General features: G+C 42.5%; 1 protein-coding gene across 1 annotated transcript in view; it reads right to left on the reverse strand.

The window, feature by feature from the left end:
* HIBCH (3-hydroxyisobutyryl-CoA hydrolase) overlaps positions 1-22,292 on the reverse strand; it is a 59,591-nt gene extending 37,299 nt beyond the window's left edge. Inside the window, exons 1-6 of the mRNA XM_081846744.1 lie at positions 22,147-22,292; positions 20,309-20,351; positions 19,219-19,359; positions 17,676-17,760; positions 16,455-16,535; positions 13,477-13,529 (exon numbers count right to left, since the gene is read on the reverse strand). Of these exons, the coding sequence (XP_081702870.1) occupies positions 13,477-13,529; positions 16,455-16,535; positions 17,676-17,760; positions 19,219-19,359; positions 20,309-20,351; positions 22,147-22,193 (450 nt within the window). The 5' untranslated portion in view covers positions 22,194-22,292. The remainder of the gene's footprint in view (positions 1-13,476; positions 13,530-16,454; positions 16,536-17,675; positions 17,761-19,218; positions 19,360-20,308; positions 20,352-22,146) is intronic.
* Between the last annotated feature and the right edge of the window lie 2,502 nt (positions 22,293-24,794).

Below are 24,794 nucleotides of genomic sequence, written 5' to 3' on the forward strand. Positions count from 1 at the left end.
GCAGACTGTAGCTGCACTAAGTATTACAGGCACGGAATGGATTTGACACATGGCAAGAAAAATGAGATGTAGCAGAAAACACACAAGCACACACACCCCAACCATCTTTTAACTGTTTCATGCAAATTTTGTGTCTCCAGCACTGGAACACACCTCCGATTAAGAAAAATAAATGGCACATTAGAAAGGCTACCTTTTGCCCATCATTCTTTGATGGTTTCCCTTCTTATTTTTAATTTCAAAGAACTGCCTCCATGTTCCCTAGCAAAACTATTGACTCCCACATTAGAGTGCTTTGCACAGTCATGTGGAAAGGTCTTTCTGTTTTTAACTCACTCACTGTTGGCCTGACAATAGAATGTATGCTATGTTTATACTAAGCCATAAACCTGTGGAGATAACTCACATTGTTCAACAGATAAGAGTAGTTCCTGATCCCTTCAGTTCAGCTTAAAAACTTTTCCACTTTACATCACACCTAGCTGGGGACTGGGTGACAAACAGAACTTTGACCTGTTAAACACAGTGAAATGCTCTCCCCTTCCAAAAGGGGCGTAGACAACCTCGGCTTCAAATTTGCTTTCTTGCCAACTTCTGAGCGATTGGGGCAATTGCAACTTGCGTGAACTTAATGTAGGACTGCAAAGCAGCATGAAACTGGACCTCTGCAATCAGTAAACGTTCAGCGTTCTCAAAGGGTCTGTGCCACTTTTCTAGTGAAATGCAAATGTAAATATTCTTATAAACTAATCTTCGTTACTTAAGCTGCAGCAGCCTGCCCTACAGCCTGCCAAAGGAAGCATTATCCAAACCTGCTTTAAAATACAGCTTTAATTTGTTTTTGTTTTTTTATAATAATTTTTATTGATTTTACAACATAAACAAAAAACGAACAAACATAATGCGACTTCCCCAAACCTCCCCTTCACTGCATCCAAATTTCAAAATTTTTAGCAATTCTTCATCCCATTTTTATATTTAGTTCTCTTTAAAAAGAGTTTCTGCTTTATAAATTTCGATTTATAGCTGTAATTCTTTGTGTCCAATCCCCTGACATCTTAACATTCCGAAATTTTACAACAATTTTTAAGATAGATTTTAAATTTTTTCCAGTCCTCCTCCACTGTCTCTTTCCTCTGGTCACGGATTCTGCCGGTCATCTCTGCCAGTCCCATAAATTCAGTCACCTTGGTCTGCCATTCTTCCAGAGTAGGTAATTCTTTAGTCTTCCAATACTTCGCCAAAAGGATTCTTGCTGCTGTTGTTGCGTACATAAAAAAGGTCTTATCTTTCTTTGGTACCAATTGGCCGACCATGCCCAGGAGAAAAGCCTCCGGTTTCTTTACAAATGTCCACTTAAGGATTTTCTTAATTTCATTATAGATCATTTCCCAGTAGGCCTTAATCTTTGGGCAGGTCCACCAAAGGTGATAAAAGGTTCCTTCACATTCATTACACTTCCAGCAATTGTTATTGGGCAAATGATATATCTTTGCTAGCTTGACTGGGGTCATGTACCACCTATAGATCATTTTCATTAAGTTCTCTTTCAGGGCACTACATGCCGTAAATTTAATACCTGTGGTCCATAACTGCTCCCAGTCAGCAAACATAATATCATGGCCGATATCTTGTGCCCACTTAATCATGGCTGATTTAACCGTTTCATCTTGTGTGTTCCATTTTAGCAGCAGATTATACATTCTAGACAAATTCTTAGTATTGGGTTCTAGCAATTCTGTTTCTAACTTTGACCTCTCCTTCTGAAATCCTAGTTTTCTGTCCTGCTTAAAAGTTTCATTAATCTGGTAATAATGTAACCAATCTCGGACTTTAGGTTTCAATTTCTCAAAACTCTGTAATTTCAACTTTTCACCATCATATTCTATAATTTCACAATATTTTGGCCAGTCTGTATCCATGTTCAATCTTTTTACCGCTTAGCTTCCATTGGTGACAGCCACCTGGGGGTTTTACTTTCAAACAAATCTTTATATCGATTCCATACATTATACAATGCTTTCCTAATAATATGATTTTTAAAATTTCTATGTACCTTTACCTTGTCATACCATAAATATGCATGCCAACCAAAACTATTATCATAACCTTCCAAGTCCAGAATGTCTGTATTCTCAAGAAGTAGCCATGGTTTCAGCCAGCAAAAAGCTGCTGCTTCATAATAAAGTTTTAAGTCCGGCAGGGCAAAGCCCCCTCTATCCTTTGCGTCAGTCAAAATCTTAAATTTAATTCTGGGTTTTTTGCCCTGCCAGACAAATTTAGATATATCTTTCTGCCACTTCTTGAAACAGTCCATCTTATCTAAAATTTGCAATGTCTGGAACAAAAACAACAATCTCGGCAATACATTCATCTTAATTACAGCAATTCGGCCTAACAAGGAAAGTTTCAATCTTGACCATATATCAAAATCTTTCTTCACTTCAGCCCAGCATTTCTCATAGTTATCTTTAAATAGGTTCACATTCTTAGATGTTAAATTCACCCCCAGATATTTTACCTTTTTAGTAATTTCCAAACCAGTTTCTCTTTGAAAACTATCTTTTTCCTCCACCGTAAGATTTTTTTCCAACACCTTTGTCTTGTGTTTATTCAATTTAAAACCTGCTACCTGACCAAATATTTCAATAAGTTCCAGAACTCTTTTTGTGCTAGTTTCTGGCTGTTGTAATGTCAAAACTAAGTCATCTGCAAATGCTCTTAGCTTATAATGTTTAGTTCCGACCTGTATACCTTTAACCAGCTGGTCTCTTCTAATCATATTAAGGAAAACCTCCAGTACCGATATAAACAATAGAGGGGAAATTGGGCATCCCTGTCGTGTCCCTTTCTCTATTGGAATTTCATCCATAACCATACCATTTACAATAAGTTTAGCCTTTTGCTCAGAATAAATTGCACTTATACCATTTTCAAAGTTCTTGCCTACCCCCATTCCTTGGAGATTCCTCTTCATAAAGCTCCAACAAATATTGTCAAAGGCTTTCTCTGCATCCACAAAAATCAAAACAGCTTTTCTATTTATATCAGTTTCCAAAAGTTCTAGAATATCTATAATATTCCTCACATTGTCTGACAATTGCCTGCCTGGTAGAAAGCCTGTTTGGTCCCTGTGAATCTCCTCTAACAAAACTTTTTTAAATCTTTTTGCTAGAATGTCTGCAAAAATTTTATAATCCACATTCAAAAGTGATATAGGGCGGTAATTCTTAACTTGATGTTTCTCAGTTTCTGTCTTTGGTATAAGTGAGATGAATGCTTCCTTCCACGATTCGGGAGCCTTTTTCCCCTCCAAAATTTGATTGCAGACTTCTTTCAGTGGTTGTATTAACCAATCCTTCAATACTTTATAATATCTCGCGGTTAGTCCATCTGGTCCTGGTGATTTTCCCAGCTTCATATCCTGGATGGCACTCTCTATTTCTTGATCTGTAATTTTCTCATTTAAACTCCTTCTGTTGTTTTCAGAGATTTTTGATAGTCCGTATTTTCCAATAAATTCTTCTATCTCCTGTTCATTTTTTGGCCCTTGTTTGTATAATTTCTTAAAGAAACTTTGAAAACAATTACTTATCTCATTTGGTTTATTAATAGACTTCCCATCTACTTCGAGTGATGTCACTGTATTCAGTTTTTGTCTCTTTTTCAGTTGCCAAGACAGTAGCTTCCCACATTTATCTGCAGACTCAAAAGTCTTTTGTCTCATTTGTTTAATTTTCCATTCTATTTCCTGGTTCATCAATTCCATATATTGTGTTTGATAAAATTTTATTTCTCTTAATATCTCCTGGGATTTAGGCTTAGATCTCAGTTTCTTCTCCCCTTCTTTTATTAGATTCCAAATTTTCTCTTTCTTCTCATTCTGTTTTTTTCTCTTTATTGAATTCTGTTGTATTAGGAAGCCACGCATCACGGCTTTACTTGCGTCCCAAATGATTCTTTTTTCTGTGTCTGGTCTCAAATTGATCTCGAAGTAGTCTTTAAGTGTTTTTTGGGCCTTTTTGCAAATTTCCTCATCTCCAAAGAGGGTGTCATTCATTCTCCATCTAAAGGTTCCAGCTGTTGTCAGTTTCATTTCCATCTTGACAGCATTGTGGTCAGAGCAGGTCTTTGGGCAGATTTCTGTTTTTTTAACCTTTGATGCCAGATTACTAGAAATCCATATTTGATCAATTCTAGTCCATGTCATTTTTGCTTCAGAGAAGAAGGTCCCCTCCCTTTCCAGAGGGTTCCTAGTTCTCCAAATATCAATCAGATCCATAGTGTCAGTCAGGTCAAAAAAAGTCTTTGGTAGTCTTCCATCATTAGATATTATTTGTCTTTGGGCCTTATCCATATTTGTAGAGACGACTCCATTCATGTCACCCATCATTATAATTTTAAAGTCCAAAAAGTCCATTAAAGTCTCATGCAACTTCTTAAAGAATTCAGCCTTCCCCTCATTTGGTGCATAAACTCCAACAATCAATATTTTTTCTCCATGAATTTGGATTTCCACTGCCAGGTATCTTCCTTGATCATCCTTAAAGATCAATTTTGGTTCAAATTTTTCCTTGACATAAATCACAACTCCTCTTTTCTTGACTCTATCTGATGATATAAATTCTTGTCCTAATCTCTTATTTGTTAAAAGTTTTCTATGTATCCTGGCGATGTGGGTTTCTTGTAAACAGATTACATCTAGATGTTCCTTCTTTAATAAATGAAATACTTGGCCCCTTTTTCGAGGGTGGTTCAAACCATTGCAGTTCCAACTGAAGTGTTGCAGAGACATTTTGGTTACTGGGTAGATCTTCCACCGACTGCACCCAGTTGTTGTTCCTCCTCGGTCGGTGCTCGGTTCAGTCCAAAAGATAGATTTGAGATGTCCGGTACTTCCTCCTCACTGACAGTTCCTTTCTGAAGATCCTCTTGATTTCTTTCCAAAGAGATCTCTTTATCCTGGTTTGTTTTTATTTTAATTTTCTTCCCTTTGTAGCTAAAGGACAGCCCTTGTGGAAATTCCCACCTGAATGGGATATTGTTCTTCTTAAATAGATCAACTAGTTCTTTAAATTGAGATCTAACCTCCAAAAAATATTTAGGAATATCCTTGAAGATTTGAATCTGAGAATTTTTAATGACCAAGGCCTTCTGGAAGTGTAGGTTCAATATTTTGTCTCTTTGTTCCTTTGATCCTAAGGTAATTAAACAGTCTCTTGGCTTCTTCCCTTGCTTCCTGCCAATCCGAAAGGCTGAAGTTATCATAAATTCATCTTCCTCTCCATCTAGCTCATCATTCCAGAAGTCTTGAAATTTATCTGTGAGAAATTCCCCAAGCTTGTCCTCTTCCTCTTCTGGAACCAGTCTTAATTTCAGATTCTTACTTTTCCTTTCCAGTTCTAGTAGGGCTAATGCTGAATCATGTTCATGTACTTTTTTTACAATAGGCGCAAACTTTCCTTTGGTTTCTTCAGCAGTGGACCTGGCACTCTCTGCTATTCTCCTTGTTTCCGTAGATTCTTGAACCAAACGGTTTATAGAATCTGTATTAGATGAAATTGTTGTTGTATTCAGGTCTAGTCTTGTTGTCAATTCCGTCAGTTTCTTAGAGTTCTCTGTAGACTGTTTGGTAAGTTCTGCAGATTGCTTAGTGAGCACTTCTAGTGACTGATTTATTTTAAGCAGGGCCTGTGTCATTGACTCCATTGATGCTGCTGTTATTTTTTCTTGTGCAGCTGCTGCTCCTGATAAGGAGCCTCTTTTTTGAGCTTGTTTTTGAGCCTGCTTTGTTTTACTTCTTGTTGAAATCTCTTCTGACGGGTTGCTCATAACTCAAGGTCATTCACACAGGAAAGTTGCAAGTGGAAAATCCCACTGGATACACTGTAATGTAACTAAAGCCCTCTAGAGGGGGAAATTGTAACCATCCAAAGGCACCCAGAACAAAGAAACAGAAAGTCCAAAGGCAAAAGTCCCATTAAAAGTCTTTAGTTTGTAGCACTTTACTGTTAAAATTGTAATCCACCAAAGTCCCGAGTATGTTTCAAAATAAGTCTTATTTTGTAGCCGCTGTCCTTTGACAGCTCACTTGACAGTTCCTTTTTTCAGGCGATCGCTGCTCCGGCAGCCTGGCCAGAAGTATCGGCAGCAGAGGTTTTTTATTCCTTATCCCTTTCTTTTGCAGGTTAAAATTAATTCTGTTTCCTCCCCCCCTTCTCCTGCACAACAGGGGGGAGATCCTTTCGATGTCTGGTTTAATAAGAGTTAAAAGGAAAGTCCATTTAAACACAGCTTAGTCTTTTCATTGCTCCGTTAGTCATGCAGTTCCGGGAGGCTGACTTCCTTAATTTTGCCTTCCCGTTTTCAGCCAAATCTTCTAAATTTTTAAGTCCCGTTTTACTTTTGCGATCTTACTCACGGGTATTGTTGTTGCCAATCGTTGATTTCAGAAAGGAATCGGCGCTCTCCGTTAATGGCGACGCGGCTTCACTCCGTAAGCTGGGTAGCGATCCTCAGCACCGCGCTCACCCCGATGCCGCTCCGGAGCCTTTAAAAAGGCTCTTTCACGATGCCGGGGGGGCGCAAAGGTGCCCACCGAATCTCCTTGCTCACAGGCTTCAGCGCCTGTGATTTTAGGGGTCCCCCGCTTGCCGTAGCGGGTAAGACCCGAACTTACGGAGCAGTCCTGCCTCGGAGCTCGAGGCTAGGACCGCCATCAAACGCTGGCGCCGACCGGAAGTCGAAAAAATACAGCTTTAATTTGGAGTCTGTCTTTCAAACCATCAAAATCAAGAAAGAAGTCTGCATCTCTAGAATTATGTGACACTTTTTTTCAGACACTTTTTTCTCATGGCTAAAGGGAGCACTGGGGAAACCCAGGCTGCAATGCCCCCCGTTTTCTATTAAACAAGCCACTGCAGGATTGGATTAGAAACAGAATGGTTTTCCAAAGAGAAAAGCTTAAACAAATCAGTTCAGCCTGTAGAAAATGAACTTGTGCTCCAGACATGTCTGCATTAGGGACTTTCAACCCTCAAATTGCCTCGTTAGCAGTGCCAAAACACCATTACGCCTAGTGGTACTGAGACAGGTCGCCATAATCTGTGCCAGTCCTTTTAAAGTTCAAGTGTATTGTGTGAACTCATTTCCCCCTTCTCCTTATGAACTGAACAACTTGTTCTGAAGCCATTACACAAGCAAAATGGTATTCAAATGAGAAACTGCATGCTACTGAAAGAACTGTGCTTTTGAAGGGCGTAAAAGAGAAGCTCTACACCCCCATCTATTGGATGCTTAGTTTAGAACTTATTGTAGAGCAAACCAGCACCATACATAATACCTGCTGGAGAACTGATAAACCAATAAATTATGCATTCACCCTTTTCTACGCATTTTAAGTACCACCAATGATGGTATGATCGCTCTACAATATTCAAGCTTTATTTGCAAAAGTAAACTGCGGTTCCCATGGCCATTCAATGGAAGCCTTCAACCTGGCTCCCTCAAACTGTTTTGAACTACAAGTCCAGTCATCGCTAGCCAGCATGGAATGATGGCAGCTATGGTGCAAAATCACAGAGTTGGAAGGAACCCTGGGGATCATCTAGTCCTCCCCCTTGCAATGCAGGAATATGCAGCTGTCTCATACAGGAATTGCACCTGCAACCTTGGCGTCATCCACACCACACTCTAACCAACTGAGCTATCCTCCCATAAATGTCTGAAGGGCATCAGGTTGAGAAGGCTGAGCAGACAATACTGACCCATGACTGGACTTGGCATAGGAAGCATTCTATGATCCTATGATCTTACTTTGGAGTAGGGCTGAAACTGAGCTGCCTAATTCAGTTTTGGCTTCATTCGCTCTCAGCTGTATGTCTGCTCCAGCCAGTTTGGTGCTTTTTCCTTTTAAGCATAATAAAGTCCCCCCTTAAACTGTACATATTTTATTTGCACTTTTTACATAAAATATGCACTTCTCAATGCTTTTCAATGCACTTTCCTGTAAACCACGTATTTTTTGTATTTGCTTTTTGCACATCAAAACAACGTCGCAGAATCCTGAGAAATGTGTGATCCATCAAGGAGTTGCATTCTGATCTGCACAAATTCTTGGGAGCATCAGATCAGCTCCCTGTAAAAAGCAGGCCGAGCAAGGTCCTCCTATGCACATCTTCCTAGTAGCATACTGGGTTCTGGCTCATGCTGTGGAACCAGAGTGTCAAATGCTACTGAGGATATCCAGAGTTCCACAACATGCATATTACTGAGGATGTGCAGAAAATTCCAAGAAGTTAAAATGTCTGCTCCACACTGACCCTAATTTCTTACCATTGCCAAATGCATCAGTAAAAGATCAACTGCACACAGGCTGAGTGTTTTACCAAGTCTAGAAAGACCCAGTTGAAATGGTATAATTTGTGTTAGTAGCTGTTTACTGAAATGTGCAGGCAACAACTGAATCATTAGCATTGCAGCTCCTACCTGCTGACAGATAATGCCAGCAGGAACATTCAGCTAAGTGCTCATCAAAAGATGCTAAACTGCATTTACCTGTATGTCATGATCACAACAACTGCACAATTACATTCATAGAACTAGAAAAGTGTGAAATGAATTCACTTAGCACAGCAAAGGAGAACTTGGCTAATTGTACATTACTCAGCTCTGAATGCATTAATACCTATATTGACTGTTACATTTAAGTGTGCAAAATCCTCTCTGAAGAACAACCACAAACATCCTTTCATTCCTACTTTCAACATCCTTCTTTCCCCACCACAATTTGAAGGTGGAGGAAACAGGACTGAGGGAAGAGCATTCTGCCCAAGACCACTGTTAGACAGAGGAGGAAAGGGATACATGGCTAAAGCCTGGTCATCAATACCCAATCCAAGTTCAATCATATTGGCTGTCAACGACCTACAAAGCTGCAAAAATAAACCTAAAAAATCTAGCTTTTTGGTTCACTTTGCTTATGATTCAATGGTACACAGCTGCTCTCAACTCTCCCCTACTTAAGTTAGGGGTGGGAAACCTGCTGCCCTGCAGATGTTGTCTGATTACAACTACCATCATCCCAGAACACTAGTCATTGTTGACTAGGGTTGATGGGAGCTGGAGTCTAAGAACATGTGAAAGCCCAAAAGGTTCCCCAGCCGATTTAGATACATAACCTGTAAAGCTGTCTCCCCCAAACTGCGAACCAGGGTATGCTAATTGCAGTAAGGGAGAACTGTTCATGTGTCAATAATTAAAGCAGACATAGGCAAACCCAGCCTTCCAGATGTTTTTGGCCTACAACTCCCATCATCCCTAGCTAACAGGACCAGTGGTCAGGGATGATGGGAGTTGTAGTCCCAAAACATATGGAGGGCTGAGTTTGACTATGCCTGAATTAAAGGCTCCCATGAACTCAAAGACCCCACCCATGGAGGCAGCTCTCTGCTGCATCTTCACGTGGTTCTCTGACCTTCGTTCTTTTCAACCAGCCGCCTCAGACACAGGCAGTTTAGTTGAGTCTCCGCACTGGGATAAGCTGGAGTATTCAAATCCAACAGAAACAGACAGAATAATCACATTACATCTCCCAGTGAGTTTGTTCTGATACTGGCCTCTTTGCAGCCAGAGGCACTCACACAAATACACAAAAATGGGTGATTCTGATTCACATGCTAGTGTAAAGACTCTGGAGGCAGACCAGTGCACAGACAAAGGTATAGCTAAGTCAGTAGAGCATGAGACTCTGAATGTCAGGGTCGCAAGTTTGAGCCCCGTGTTGGGCAAAAGATTCCTAGAGGGTTGGACTAGATGACCCTCATGATCCCTTCCAACTCTACAATTCTATAAGAATAGAGGGTTGCACAATCTGGCGAGCACAAGCATCCCAAATGCCAAATGGAATGATCCAACCTCATCTCCCCAACCAAACCCATTTTGGGGGTGCAAGGAGAAAGCCCTGCTGTACAAGTGGGAGCCTTTGTTCACAGCTTGGGATTCATTAGGTGGATCCCTCCCAGAAACCCTCCAATTTTAATTCAGAAGTTGAGGTTGATATTTTTGTGGAGCCAGGAAAAATAGAGACATTCACATGGTGGAAGTAATGAGGCCTACAGGAGAAGGGCAATTTGGGTCTATGGTCACATTCATATCATGCATTTAAAGCATGTGACCTTACCCCTCCACCCCCCCCCCAAGAATCCTGGTTTATGCCTTACAGGGCAAGACTTCCCAGCACCCTTAATTTCCCAGAATTCTCTGGGGGAAGTAACGAGCTTCAAATATATGGTGTAGATATGACCAAAGGATGGTATCTAGTTAAACAGTTCCACTACTGCTAGGATGTTTAGCTGTGTAATGGAACTTTCCCAGCCTCTCCTCTGACTGTGTTACCCTAAATATAGTCCAGGGGGTTCCCCTAATCCTATGCATAGAACATCCTTGCACTAGTGCGCCTGTTTAGCTGAATACCACCTACATCTTTTATGAAGGCATTTTGAAATGCAGCAAAATGGGTGCACATGTCAAGCAGCCTCTGAAATGACTTCGTACTTTTTACAAATGAATGATATGCCCCTTTTATTATTCTCAAGAAGAGCCAAGTCCAATTACTGGTTCGTAGGACAATCCACTCTTTCCACCAATAGAAGAAACCACATGTAGTAACCACAAACCTGTTCTACTTTTGCTCAAAAATCAATGCTCTGAAATGTTCCTTAAATGACCCTCTTTAATATAGTTTTTACTGCATAGCATGAAAAGTACTAAGCTTGTTCTTAACAGATTTATGTTGCTTTTTAGATTGATTTAGAAGGGGGGGATAATAGAGTAACATTTAATATAACCCTCTGCAAAATTAAGAATACACACCTTCTAGAAAGGATTTTTAAAGTATCAAACACTTCACACGTTTGCTCTGGATCTCAGAAAGATGCAGTTAACCACTTATTATATTCAGCAGTAATAACAGAACATTCTCACTGTTGAAAAGCAGACACTGGAATATTTGAAGAAAAAATATTCTCAGAAATCCCCAAACTGTACAAACTATACAAAAGGATAAAGACGCCCAAGCTACACTCACTTCCCTGCACTTTGCTTACAAAATGCTAGCATAAACCAAGTCACTAATGACTTTATGGCACACCAGCTTTAAAAAAACACCCTAAAAACCAACTTCATAAATATTTGCAGGAGGTCACATTAGGCCACCAGATATTCAAACCACCATTAATTCCATGTACGTGAATTCTGATGAAACCAAGGCCTCTAAGCTAATGCAATGTTCTTAAAAGCACCCTGGTGCCTGACAAGTGGAAGCAGTCTGTTTTCCATCCTTTCGTACCTCACAATATTTTATCTTGACAGATGTTTGCCTTTTTCTGCCTTACTTCCATTCTGGCATATGTCATCCAAAGACAGATGGTTTAAACAAGGAAACATCTGCAGGACTGATTCAATAACTGAGGAAAAGGACGATTAAATCATCTAATATTCCATGATGCACTTTAGATATGCGAGACCCTTAAGCATTGGGAGTTATAAATGTGACATGTTTGTTTTTAAATTCAGATATACTGGGCTGTATTCAATGGTGCACTTTGGCAAATGGAAGGACTCCTTTTATTTGCATAACAGCGTCTTTGGTCCGGCAAACGTCTTCACTAACTGAAGGGGAGAGGACAACATTTTGCCAATTTCCATCCTTCCGTCTGCACTACTGTTCTGTCCCCACAACCCCCTGAAGATGAGGAGGGCAGATGGGAACTACAGGGAGAAAGACCAAATCATCAAAAACCATATCCCCACTTCCTCCAATAGCAGAAATATACACAGAATCAAAAGCAAGAATGGATTAAAAAAAAAATCATAATTGGATCAAACCCAGTAGATTGTGCATTTGCAATAAGTACTTTATAACTTTTTCGTGTTGTCTGGCATTCGCAGATAACCAAAATATTTAACGTACAGAATTTTGTAATGGATACGCTAACTATACATATCTTCACAATGAGAATCACATCATAAATATTCTGAATTATTTTTAAAGCATAAACAAACACACTCTGTCTGTGTTTGATAAGCAGCTTTGGCTTTAATTCAGCAGTTACTGTCAACAACTACATTTCAAGGTCCCATCCAATTATGAGTCAAGGAACACCAACACAGAAGGAAAAACATCAACGTCACACAAACTATGAGGTGGATTCTGAAATAAATACAAAGCATAACTTCCACAAATGTGCTGAATTATTCTGCATTGTTCAACAGTATACAAAACTTACTATTTCTTGGGCACACAAACATCCTTGAAACCAAGGGTGAGTTCACACATTACTTAACACTTGATGGCTAGAAGCTACATGTGAACCAATTCCACTTCAACTCCCATCTGTCCTAGCCAAATACCGTATATACTCAAGTATAAGCCAACTTTTTCAGCACATTTTTTATGCTGAAAAAGTCCCTCTCGGCTTATACTTGAGTGAAGTGGGTGGCGGCAGAGGGACGAGTGGCCCAGAAGAAGCCCTTTCTCACTACTGGTCCTGCCGCTGCCGCCTCTCGCAAGGGCAGGCGATGCTGCGCCTCTCCTAACCACGGCTCCTATGCCTGCTCTTGCGAGCGGCAGAGGGAGAAGTGGCCCAAAAGGAGCCCTTTCAGGCTGCTTGTTCTTCCTCCACCGCTGCCGCCACCACCAGGTTTGTGGTGTGGTGATCTGACATACACGAGTCAATAGGTTTTCCCAGCTTTTTGTGCTAAAATTAAGTGACTCAGCTTATATTCAGGTCAGCTTATACTAGAGTATATACGGTATCTTCATCTTGGCCTTACCCTCAAGCCCACATGCCCACCCCCAAGCCTGCATGGAGACCCTTCTCAGTTATGCACAGCACCAAAGGGGGTGAACAAGCACCCCCCCAAAAAAACCAAGGAGCTTGCTCCCCCCCCCCCAATTGCTGGACTCCTGCCATCCTGCCATTAACATTTGCTGCTATTTTGCTTTGAGTTTTTACTGCGTGTGACACAACTCAACCACTAAGAATTATACTTTGCCCCTTCTGTGCCCCCTTTTTCTGGTGCTGCCACTGTTCTCAGCGAAAAAGTGCTTTTCTTTCAGCTCACAGGGAGCGGGATGTTGTAAACGTTCTAAGACTGAAAACTGCCCTCAGAAAAGAAGGTGCTCAAGAATATTTCACAAATGCTAAAAATATAATCATAGAATTGTAGAGTTGGAAGGGATGCCAAAGGTCTCCAGTTCAACCCCCTGCAATGCAGGAATCTTTTGCCCAATGTGGGGCTCAAACCCACAACCCTAAGATTAAGAGTCTTGTGCTTTACCAACTGAGCTATCCCTGGTCAATGTTATTCTCACACATCTTTCTTTGAAACCCCTTGAAGTCACTTCACTGGCGACTTTAAAACAGAATGAAAGCACAAGCCAAGCCAATTGCCTTAGAAAAGATTTCTACTTACACCTCCCATTGTAATTCCATCAATAAGCGCCACGTATGGCTTCTGGCAGGTGCCTGTCAGGATGGAAACAACACATTTCGTGAGGAGAGAGAGAGAGACTTTGTGCTGGCCACCAGGCAATGGCTTTTTCCACCTGCCTTGCCCCAGGTGGAGTCTTCATAAGAGAGATGTTTCCAGGTGAAGAACTGTGAGGGCAGAGAGACTCTGTGTTGGCCATCAGGCAATAGTCTTTCCACCTGCCTTGGCCCACCCTCCTAGGAGCCTTTCCCAGACCATGACTTTAAGAATAGCAGAAACAGCTGTGAAGAGAGCAGCTTAGGGATTTATTTATTTTTTTAAAAAAAATTATGTTGCGTGTCCTTGTTCTCAATTTGATCTTTTCATGTGTTTTTGTATGTTTTCTGATATTTTATGCATTGTGACTTGCTGTTATTTTTACTGACTATAGTTTAGTAATTATTTATTGTAACAGTTAAGTATAAACTGTTTCATTGCCATTTTCTGATATTTAATTTTACTGTTTACCATTATATTCTAATGGATTATTGAATATTGCTACATTTGATGTAAGTTGTTTATTTTAAAGTTATGTTTTTATTATGGCTTTTTTTGGTACTGGATCAGATTGTTTTTAGGTCTTTGCTGTCTATTTTGTTGTTTCTTCAGCTTGTAAACCTATATTAGTAATACAGGAAGGGGATATACAAATGAAAAGTGAAATGAAAAGACATTTACATGATTAAAACAGAATAAAGCACACTTCTGCAAGGAAAGACCTTGTGAAGCCTGATAATATAACTTGAATATTCAATTTGTTGACCAAATTATAATTATCCCACTCTGAATTCCAAGATTAGCCATGTTAGTCCATTGTGGCAAAGAGCGCCAAGAATTTTACAGCACCTTAAAGATCAGCAAACAAAAGCATATGACACGTATAGGCAAACTTGGCCCTCCAGATGTTTTGGGACTACAACTCCCATCATCCCTGACCACTGGTCATGTTAGCTAGGGGTGATGGGAGTTGTAGTTTGCCTATGCCTGGCATATGCCATAATAAACCTGCTAACCTTTAAAGTAGGTGCAGGGACCCTTTTTCAGTCTGAGCACTCCATTCCCTTCAAAGCACCCTTTCCAGGTGCAACAAGTCATTGGTGGGTATGGCTAGGCAAGTGGATGGAGCAACAAATGCTAATTTTACCCTAGCACACTATGATTATTTCTACACAGGTACCTCTCTATCATCCATCCAAGTGGCAAGAAGCATTATCAAAGTTGGGAGACACACTGCACTCGGGCAAAAACATTCAGGGTGGGAAGCAGAACCAGTGAAAGGGGTGGCCTGGGGAGACTTCAGAGGGCCACACAGAGAGATGTGGAGGGCCGCATTTAGCCTGAGATTCCCCATCCATGCCTTAAAGTGCTGTGGTGTCTCCTCTCTTTCTGAATATAAGATTTGAATATTTAAAACATTCTTATGTCACCATTCCGTTAAAAAAAGCCCACACAGGGCAGCTCACAACAGTGATAAAATAAGGAATGAACAAGAGAACAGTAAAACCGAAGCAACCCCCCCCCCAAAAAAAACCTAGCAATACCAGGGATGGGATGGGGGGGGGGGAATCAACTGATTAAGAAGAGCTTAGTGTTGAGCCTGGGTAATAAAAAGTTATTTGCCTGGCACAAAGAGTATCTGAAACTAGACGCCAGGCAGGTCTACCTATACAAAGCATTCCACAGAATATAGCAGCATAATAGGTCAGGTGTGTGGAAGCTCAGGGCCAAGGGTCCAAGGAGAGCCCAGGCTTCTTGCATCTCTCACCAGGCCACACCGCCTCACCCACTGTGCTTCACTCCCAGAGTGCTATTGTTCTCAAACAACACCACCTCTTGTTTCTCAGGATAAAGGCTAGTGGGGAGCGTGTGAGCATGTGCAGAAACTACCCTACTGGACAAGAGGAAAATGTGTGTTGTTCCACCTACTTTTGCTTCTAGCCTCACCTACCTCTGGCACATGGCCCTTGGAAGGTTGTTAAGGAAGGAATGCGGCCCTCAGACTGAAAAAGGTTCCTTCCAGTGTATGAAAGAAACGCCGTGGAGTACTGGCGCAAACTGTGGAAACTGGAAATGCTATTCTTAGAACAATTTTTAAAACGAATGGTGACGTGTTACCAACCACATAGGTACTAGTGTGAAAATGCGGGGTAGGGAAGGGGTTTAAGAAGGGTTACGTCTAGCTCAGTTGGTTAGCGTGTGGTGTTGATAATGCCAAGGTTGCAGGTTTGATCTCCATATGGGGAGCTGCATATTCCTGCACGGCAGGGGGTTCATAGAATCATAGAGTTGGAAGAGACCACAAGGGCCATTGAGTCCAACCCCCTGCCAAGCAGGAAACACCATCAGAGCACTCCTGACATATGGTTGTCAAGCCTCTGCTTAAAGACCTCCAAAGAAGGAGACTCCACCACACTCCTTGGCAGCAAATTCCACTGTCGAACAGCTCTTACTGTCAGGAAGTTCTTCCTAATGTTTAGGTGGAATCTTCTTTCTTGTAGTTTGGAACCATTGCTCCGTGTCCACTTCTCTGGAGCAGCAGAAAACAACCTTTCTCCCTCCTCTATGTGACATCCTTTTATATATTTGAACATGGCTATCATATCACCCCTTAACCTCCTCTTCTCCAGGCTAAACATGCCCAGCTCCCTTAGCCGTTCCTCATAAGGCATCGTTTCCAGGCCTTTGACCATTTTGGTTGCCCTCCTCTGGACACGTTCCAGTTTGTCAGTGTCCTTCTTGAACTGTGGTGTCCAGAACTGGACACAGTACTCCAGGTGAGGTCTGACCAGAGCAGAATACAGTGGCACTACTTGGACAAGAGAATCCTCAGGCTCCCTTCCAACTCTATGATTCCACGCCTACTCAAATTAAGCCCGTACTTTTAAACTACTAAAATACTTTTAAATTACTGGTATACACACCGATAGCATTGTTCAAGGCGTACTCTTCTCTGAAGAAATATTGTGGCATCCCTTCTCCCGCTCTTCCTGCTTCAACGATAGCTAGCAAACAAAACAAGTGTCAAATTTAGCTACCAAAACACTTAAACTGTCTGGAATACCAAGAAATGTGACTGCAGCAAATTTCCATGATCACAATATATGCAATCCAAGTTGATGGACATCCAAATTCTGTAATTTAACTAGGTGCGATGTAAAGAAGCACTTTCTTTTGTCTGTCCTGAATCTCCCAACGTTCAGCTTCATCGGATGGCACCAGATTCTAGAATTAGGATAGGGGAATAAAACAACAACAACCCTCTGTTCACTTTCTCCACACCACAGATAATCTTATACACCTCTGTCATATCTCCCTCTGCTCTCCCTTTTCGTTAACTAAAAACCCACAAATGCCCTTTCCCTACAAAAAAACCTTTCCCTACAAGGGAGTCTCCACCCCTTGATCATCTTGGTTGCCCTTTCCTGAAACTATTCTAGCGCTACAATATTCTTTTTGAGGCGAGGCAACCAGAACTGTACAGAGTATTCCAAGCGCAGTCACCCCACAAGTCTGTATAACAGCATTACTATATGAGCAGTTTCATTTTCAGTGCCTTTTCTAATGATCGCCAATATGGAATTCATCTTTTCCCAGCCGCTGTAAACTGAGACAACTTCACTGACCTATCAACTACAAGGCCAGTTGTTCCTGGTTAGTCACTGCCAGTTCAGAGTCCGAAAGCATATACGTGAAATTAGAATTCATTGCCACACTGTGCCTTACTTTACACTTGCTGACAATTAAATGCATTTTACTGCCCATTAACCTAGTTTAGAAAGATCCTTTTGGAGCTTCTCCCAATTTATTTTAAGTACCTTGAACATTTTGGTATCAGCAGCAAACTTGGCTAACTTCATGCTCATCCCAAATCTAGATAATTTATGAACCTGTTAAAAAGCACAGGTCCAGCACTGATCCTCAGAAGACTCCATCCCTCCAATGGGAGGACAATCCATTTATTCCTATTCTCTTCTTCCCATTTCTGAACCAGTTCCTGGTCCATAACAGAACCGCCCCCTTATCTTGTGACAGCTAAGCTTACCCAGGTGTCTTTGCTGAGGGACATCATCAAAAAGCTTTTGAAATTTTAAGTACTCAATGACAACTGAAACTCTCAACTTTTTGAATACTCAAAACCTTACCTTTGATATCGCCTCCTGCACAGAAAGCTTTGTCTCCAGCTCCCTTTATTATTATTAAAAAGGTGTTAGGGTCCTTCTCCCATTTCTACAAAAGATAAAACATGTTGAATGTGGGCTCTGATAACAGAAATAAACCAGGCTAAGGAAAAACAGCAAGGTTGGGAACAGTTCAGCGTTTCTATCTCACTGGCTGCTTCTACACTGGAAGATGCTTCTACCCTCTTTATATCTGTATGGTAGCAATACATATTTGGGGGGGGGGCACAAGGCATCATATAGTTTCACCCTAATTTCCTTGGGCCAAAGCCACGTGCTTTACGAGGCTCCATACCACCTCTCTCTTCTTGAACACAGAACAGCCACCTTTGACCCATTCCCTTGTTCAGAGCAAAGTCAGCACTAAAAGGGGTGTGGGGAGAACCCCAACAGCTCTCTAGCATATGCTTTGCCTCTTCCTCCTTTCGATACAGACGGCAGCACTGCCACACCTTTGGGATGAATCTCAGCAACCTGACGAAACCCTGAATCCACATGCACTTCCCCCTACTGAGCCATGGCTGAACCAGGTGATAGACTAGAAGTCCAGGAGAGCAATAAAAGGCCCTGGCTTCTTAGGATCCCAGTGAAGTTTGTTTATTTGATTTATAGCCTGCCCTTCCTCCAGAGAAAGTCCAGGGAAGCCACATCTCACCTCCCCCTGCCCTTCTCCCCTGCCTAACTTAAGGAAAGCTGCAAAGCCAAGCAAACCCCCAGCCAGCCTGAGCCCTTTCCTATAATGTTGACTCTGCAGATGGCAAGGGGAAATATCCATTCCCACCACTTCCCACCTTGCACAGGAATCCCCCTTGAGACATTTCCTTTTTCCAGAGGGAGCGGTCACACTCATTCTTCTCCCTCCCTTGAAGCAATATTCACTTGTTTTCAGTACTACCTTTCTTGGCCCTGCTTCCAGGCTTCCCCCTCCCCTTCCTACTACTCTGCCATTTAAATAGGGATTTCTGTTTGGCTGTGGGACACCACAGGGTACGGTTGCTGCCACTAAGACCACCAGTATACTTCTGTAAATATAGCGAAGATGAACATGGTGTGTGTGTCTCAGTACTGCCTGTTACTTATTCAGTGAGCGTAGATAAAATCCACTACCAGTAACAGCATTTCTGCTGTTCTCATTTTCAGGTCCTTCCCCACTCCCCAGTACATCCCCAATTAAATCAGAAGGATGGCCATAAAATTAATCTGATTACTGGTTCATCCAGAGCCCTTGGCTTGGTTTGCACATGAATGCTCATTGCCAAATGAATGCGTGGTCAAGACATGGATTTTGTTAGTGAATGAGCCATCACAGATCATACGTTGCATACAGAACTTTCGCACCACCTCAAACCCAATGGTTTTCAACAGAGGCAGTTCACACATTCAGCTGCTGAAGTGTAGAAAAAAAGTGATGGGCTATAGCCGCTGCTTGAGGTGCTGCTCTTGAATGGCCTCCTCTGTCAACCCACACACTGTGCCCACAGCACTGATATAAAAGAAAATCACCAACCTTCAGTTGTGGATACATCTGTCGAATCATGGATATATTTAATGCATTTAGAGCCTTGGGTCTGTTCATGGTTATAACACCAGCACACCCCTTTTTTTCCAAGAGAACCTCAGAGGAAGAAGCTGCCGTCTTGGACATACTCTGCATATTTGAAACAAGAACAAACAAAACAAAACAAAAATCAAGGGACTCAGCCACATTAGTCAAAAAAACATTTTGAATGTGTTAGAAACATGCAACACCAGATGGCGCCAGAGAACAAAAAAAAAATCGATGTGATTTTTACATAGCGGTTTTTTTTATTTTGTTACAATTTAATTTCTGACTTATTTATAGCAGGGGGAGGGTTCCTGTGTGTAGATCCACCCAAGGTTTTTAACAAGCTGCTAATTTGCAAGTTGGTTCCAGCATGCAAATTCTTTAGAGCAGGGGAGGAAAAACTGGCTCTCCAAATGTTACTACTACTCCTGTTCTATGTGGCCATTCTGGCTGGAGCTGATGGGAACTGGAATCCAAAAGCGTCTAGTTTTCATGCAGAAGGTCCAAGGTTCAATCCCGGGTACCACCAGCTGGGACGGACTCCCTGACTGAAACGCAGAGAGCCACTGCAAGATAATGCGGAGCTCGATGGACCAATAGTTTGGCTTGGTATAAGGTAGCTTCTATGTTCCTATCTAGCAAACTACTTTAGGCTCATGTATGAGCTTATGCACACCCACAAGTGCTTGTCTCCTGCCTTTCCCCCATGTGAACAGTATACACGAAGCCCACAACTTACGCACATTTGACTTGTGTGCATTCAGCTTTATGCGCTTGGCAAAATAATTTTTTAAACATTAAAAAGGGGGTGGGCAATTCCACCAGCCATTACACCCAAGGCGGTTTTGGCTTTAGGTGAGATCCCTGGAACATAAGTTGTGGGCTTGTTGTATCATAAATTGCCTTTGAAACTTGTGTTTTTGTCTTCTGGAGAGGTTGTTGGAGGAGCACAATTCAAAAGCCCCCATGGGCTTGCTGAAAACAGTTTACATATTGAACATTATGAAACCCACATTAGCCTCCCCAACCTGAAGGAGACCTCCACACTTACCAAATGTTCTACAATGACCTGTAACCTGTTGAATGGCTTCAATCTGAAACAAGAAAATCAAGTTCAGCCATATCTTGTGCCACAGCCTATGTAAAAATGTCAAGCAAATCAAGCACATGCTTTTGTCAGCCACACCTACACTATACATTTAAAGCAGAAACAGCGGGGGGGGGGGGGCTTTCTCTAGTAGTTTATGAATTGACCCAGGGAACTCTGGGAATTGTAGGCTTGTGCGGGGAGTACTCCATATTTATTAACATGGGTGTCCCCCCCCCCCATCATATTTATATTGTGTTCTAAGTGCCAGACAGAAGTTTTTCTCTTCAACCGGGTGTTGGCTGATTAACATTCTATGGCTTTTTAAATGTGCTTGTGGGCTATTGGTTTGTTTTTGTTTTATTATGTATGTTGTATTTTGATGTTGAGAACTGCCCTGTGATCTTCAGATGAAGAGTGGTATACTGAATGAACAAACGAATAAGCATCATTCATGTGCAAACTTTAGGACAAAGGGACCAGCTTTCTGAAAAAAATATACATCTTCCCTACATTACCTTTCCTATGTTGTGCTTTTAGTACACCTTAACATAAACACAAACATGTCCAAAAATTAAATTTGAAATGATTTTCAGCCAAGAAGGAAGCATTCCACATAGCAGGATAAGCCTTCCCAAACTCCAAACTTTTTTTCTTCTCACAGGGCTCATTTAGATACTTGGTCCCTCTTTAAAGCACCAACTTTAAATTCAGCCAATGAGCTGAGCTGACATCGCCCTTGACCTTGGATCACCTTAATATGACCTTAACATGCAGCAATGGGACGCTTGCTGGAACCCGTAGGGAGAGCAAGTACCTGTCGCCACACACACACACCTGTCAAAAAACAAAGGGAATGAACCACAAAGAGCTGCCTTCATTTAAAGAGATTCTGTTCCTGAATCTCGGCAGCCCAAAGCACATGTTCCCGTCTTCCATAAGTTTCCTTCTCCTCTTTCATGACCTAGAAAACAGTTCCTGCTCTTAACACTGTCCATTCCCCTCTGGGGCATTCATGGTCAGAGGCACTTATGGGAGGCACTCCTTAGGGCTGAAAGGGCAATTGTAAACCCACTGAGCCTCTTGGGCTTGCCGATCAGAAGGTTGGCAGTTCGAATCCACACAATGGAGTGAGCTCCCGTTGCTCTGTCCCAGCTCCTGCCAACCTAGCAGTTTGAAAGCACACCAGTACAAGTAGATAAATAGGTACTGCTGCAGCGGGAAGGTAAACGGCATTTCCGTGCGCTCTGGTTTCCATCACGGTGTCCCGCTGCGCCAGAAGCGGTTTAGTCATGCTGGCCACATGACCCAGAAAGCTGTCTGTGGACAAACGCTAGCTCCCTCGACCTGAAAGCGGAGATCAGTGCCACACCCCATAGTCACCTTGGACTGGACTTAACCGTCCAGGGGTCCTTTACCTTTTATATTATTATTATTGTTATTATTTATTCAATCTGTATACTTCCCTTCATCCTAAGATCTCAGGGCGGTTCATGGAATAAAACCACAAAAATGCGTAGTAAAAACAAAGTATAAGAACAAAAGAAATAATACACACACACACACACCCTTCCCTCAAACACATTTAACAGGACTGTTAATAATCCAATGGCCTGGTTGAAGTTTATAACCTCATCCAGGACGGTAATAATAAGAGTGTTCAGCGAAAGCTACGCAGCGCAGGCCCCGCTACTCGGGAGTAAGCTCCCACTGCGTTCAAGGCTACTTCTGAGGAAAGGTAGGCGGGGCTGCGCTTCTCGACGCCGCTCTCGGCCCTCGCCCCACTCGCAGGGCCGTCTAACCTGGGAAGCCTCCGCCTCAACACCGGAGCCACAGCCGGCAGCCCCATCCTGCCACCGGCGCTCTCTCGCCCACTAACGCCCGGCTTCGACGGGTATGAGGAGAGGAGGCCGGCAGGGCGCGAGGTGATGACATCACGTGGCTGCGCCGCTATCTCTTTGCGCGTCAGAGTTCGCGCGGCCTAGAGAGGCCGGGGAGTGGAAAGGAAGCAAGAGATCAAGTAAAAGGGAAGAGCCGCGTCGCATAGCCCGGATGCGGCGTTTCCGAGTTCCCTTTGGCAACCCAATCCTGACCGTGAGAGCTGCCCATAAGTATCAATGGAGGGGAACCTTATGACGTAGCTGCGACTGGACAGCGGCAATGGGTCTTATTTTGCGCGATTTTTAATTTTTGTAAGGCTTTAAATATTTTTGCAAGGGAGTTATGGCCGTGACCGCAGGAACGGTTTACGACAACCCTGCCGTGTAGTCCATTCTTAATACACTACAACCAAGTCCCATTGAACCCAGATGCGCTTAATAAGATTGCACGGGAAGCTGCACACCACCACCACAACAACAACCCTTCCGTGTAGCCCAGTGCTGTTGCCTCCACGTTGCTGAGGCCAGGCAGAGGCTCACGGCCGCCCTGCAATGGAGCCCACTGCTCACACTGCAAGTGGGATACAGAGGTTTGTTTGCGTTTCCAGCCAACCCCCCCCCCAAAAAACCCCCACCCCACATCACTCTCATTAGATTGCAGCAAAGGTTGATCTATTGCCCACTCTTTAGTTGCCATTCCTGCACTGCAGAGGGTTGGACTAGATGGCCCTTGGGCAGGGGTAGGCAAACTAAGACCCAGGGGCCGGATCTGGCCCAATCGCCTTCTCAATCCGGCCCGCGGACGGTCCGGGAATCAGCGTGTTTTTACATGAGTAGAATGTGTGCTTTTATTTAAAATGCATCTCTGAGTTATTTGTGGGGCATAGGAATTCGTTCATTCCCCCCCCCAATATAATCCAGCCCACCACATGGTCTGAGGGACAGTGGACCGGCCCACGGCTGAAAAAAAGGTTGCTGACCCCTGCCCTTGGGGATCCCTTCCGACTCCATGATTCTTCCCCACCCTAATCCGCAGTAATTCAGCTGCACGCAGAAGTGTTATCCCTGAAACCGGAAAGTGGAATAATGCCTTACTTGTTGGGGAAGCAGTAGAAACATTTTTCTACATCACCTGCTTTCCCTTTCTCTAGGACGTGGGAGGCCTCCTTGTTTCTTGGCATTAACGCCACCTGGAGGCCTCTCTGATAAACAATTACAGATAGGTAGCCGTGTTGGTCTGCCATAGTCAAAACAAAACAAATTCCTTCCAGTAGCACCTTAAAGACCAACTAAGTCAGTTCTTGGTATGAGCTTTCGTGTGCATGCACACTTCTTCAGATACGAAGAATGCACACTTCTTCAGATACGTATCTGAAGAAGTGTGCATGCACACGAAAGCTCATACCAAGAACTGACTTAGTTGGTCTTTAAGGTGCTACTGGAAGGAATTTGTTTTGTTTTGATAAACAATTGTCTCCTTTCTCCACCCTGATTTCCGTCTCTGCCTCCCAGGACTCTCTGCCTCCCTGCCCCCTCCAGCCTCCAGATTTATAGATAGAGTTGGAAGGGATGCCAAGGGTCATCTAAGTCCAGCCTTCTCAACAATGCAGTCCCCCATACAGTTTGAAACCAGACCAGACCCTGCTTAGCTTTGCAAATGTGCTAGTAGTTTCCTTTGGGGGTGGGAGTGGAGGTTTATAAACTAGAATAATGTTACACAAATAAGTATACCAAGTTTTCTCGTGTCATTTGTATATCACAAAAATAGCATAATGAATGTGGAGTGATATCTACAACATATGGTTCATTATTAGTGGTCAATTTATAAGTTATTATTATTACAGTGGAACCTTGGGTTAAGAACTTAATTTGTTCTGGAGGTTCATTCTTAACCTGAAACTGTTCTTAACCTTAGCTAATGTGGTCTCCCGCACCACCGCTGTGCGATTTCTATTCTCATCCTGAAGCAAAGTTCTTAACCCAAGGTACTATTTCTGGGTTAGCGGAGTCTGTAACCTAAAGCATCTGTAACCTGAAGCATCTGTAACCCGAGGTACCACTGTAATTTCATTTCTATACCGCTTCAAAGTGGCTTACAGAATATTAAAACATCAATAACACAATCTGAAGAAAGTCAAATATAGAGTATACAATTAACAAAAAACTAAAATATTATCTTAAAAGATTTCAAAATAAAACATTACAAAGGAGGTCAACTACAAAAGGAGGTTATTGGTTCATGAATTAGTTTAAACCATTAGGAAGTCAGGGGGAGATGGTAAGTTGAGTGGGGTCGGGTGGTTATGCTTCTATTATTCTACTTAGTGAATGTGTGGGGTTTCCTGTCAGTGTTACTTGTATGAGTGATTCAAAAATACACACACACACACTCACACACAAAAACAATTCTCACTACAGCCAACCAAAGACAACCAACTACACCCTAAGCCACCACCAACCTCTCTCACCACCAACGAAATACAACAAGCGAATGTGCTAGCGGTTTTATCGCTGCACCACTCGGCTGTTGCCCCGTTGGCAGTGCCCACGGATGGTGTGTGCAACACTTG

This window comes from Podarcis erhardii, assembly GCF_964252035.2.
Source record: "Podarcis erhardii genome assembly, chromosome: 1".
NCBI lineage: Eukaryota > Metazoa > Chordata > Lepidosauria > Squamata > Lacertidae > Podarcis > Podarcis erhardii.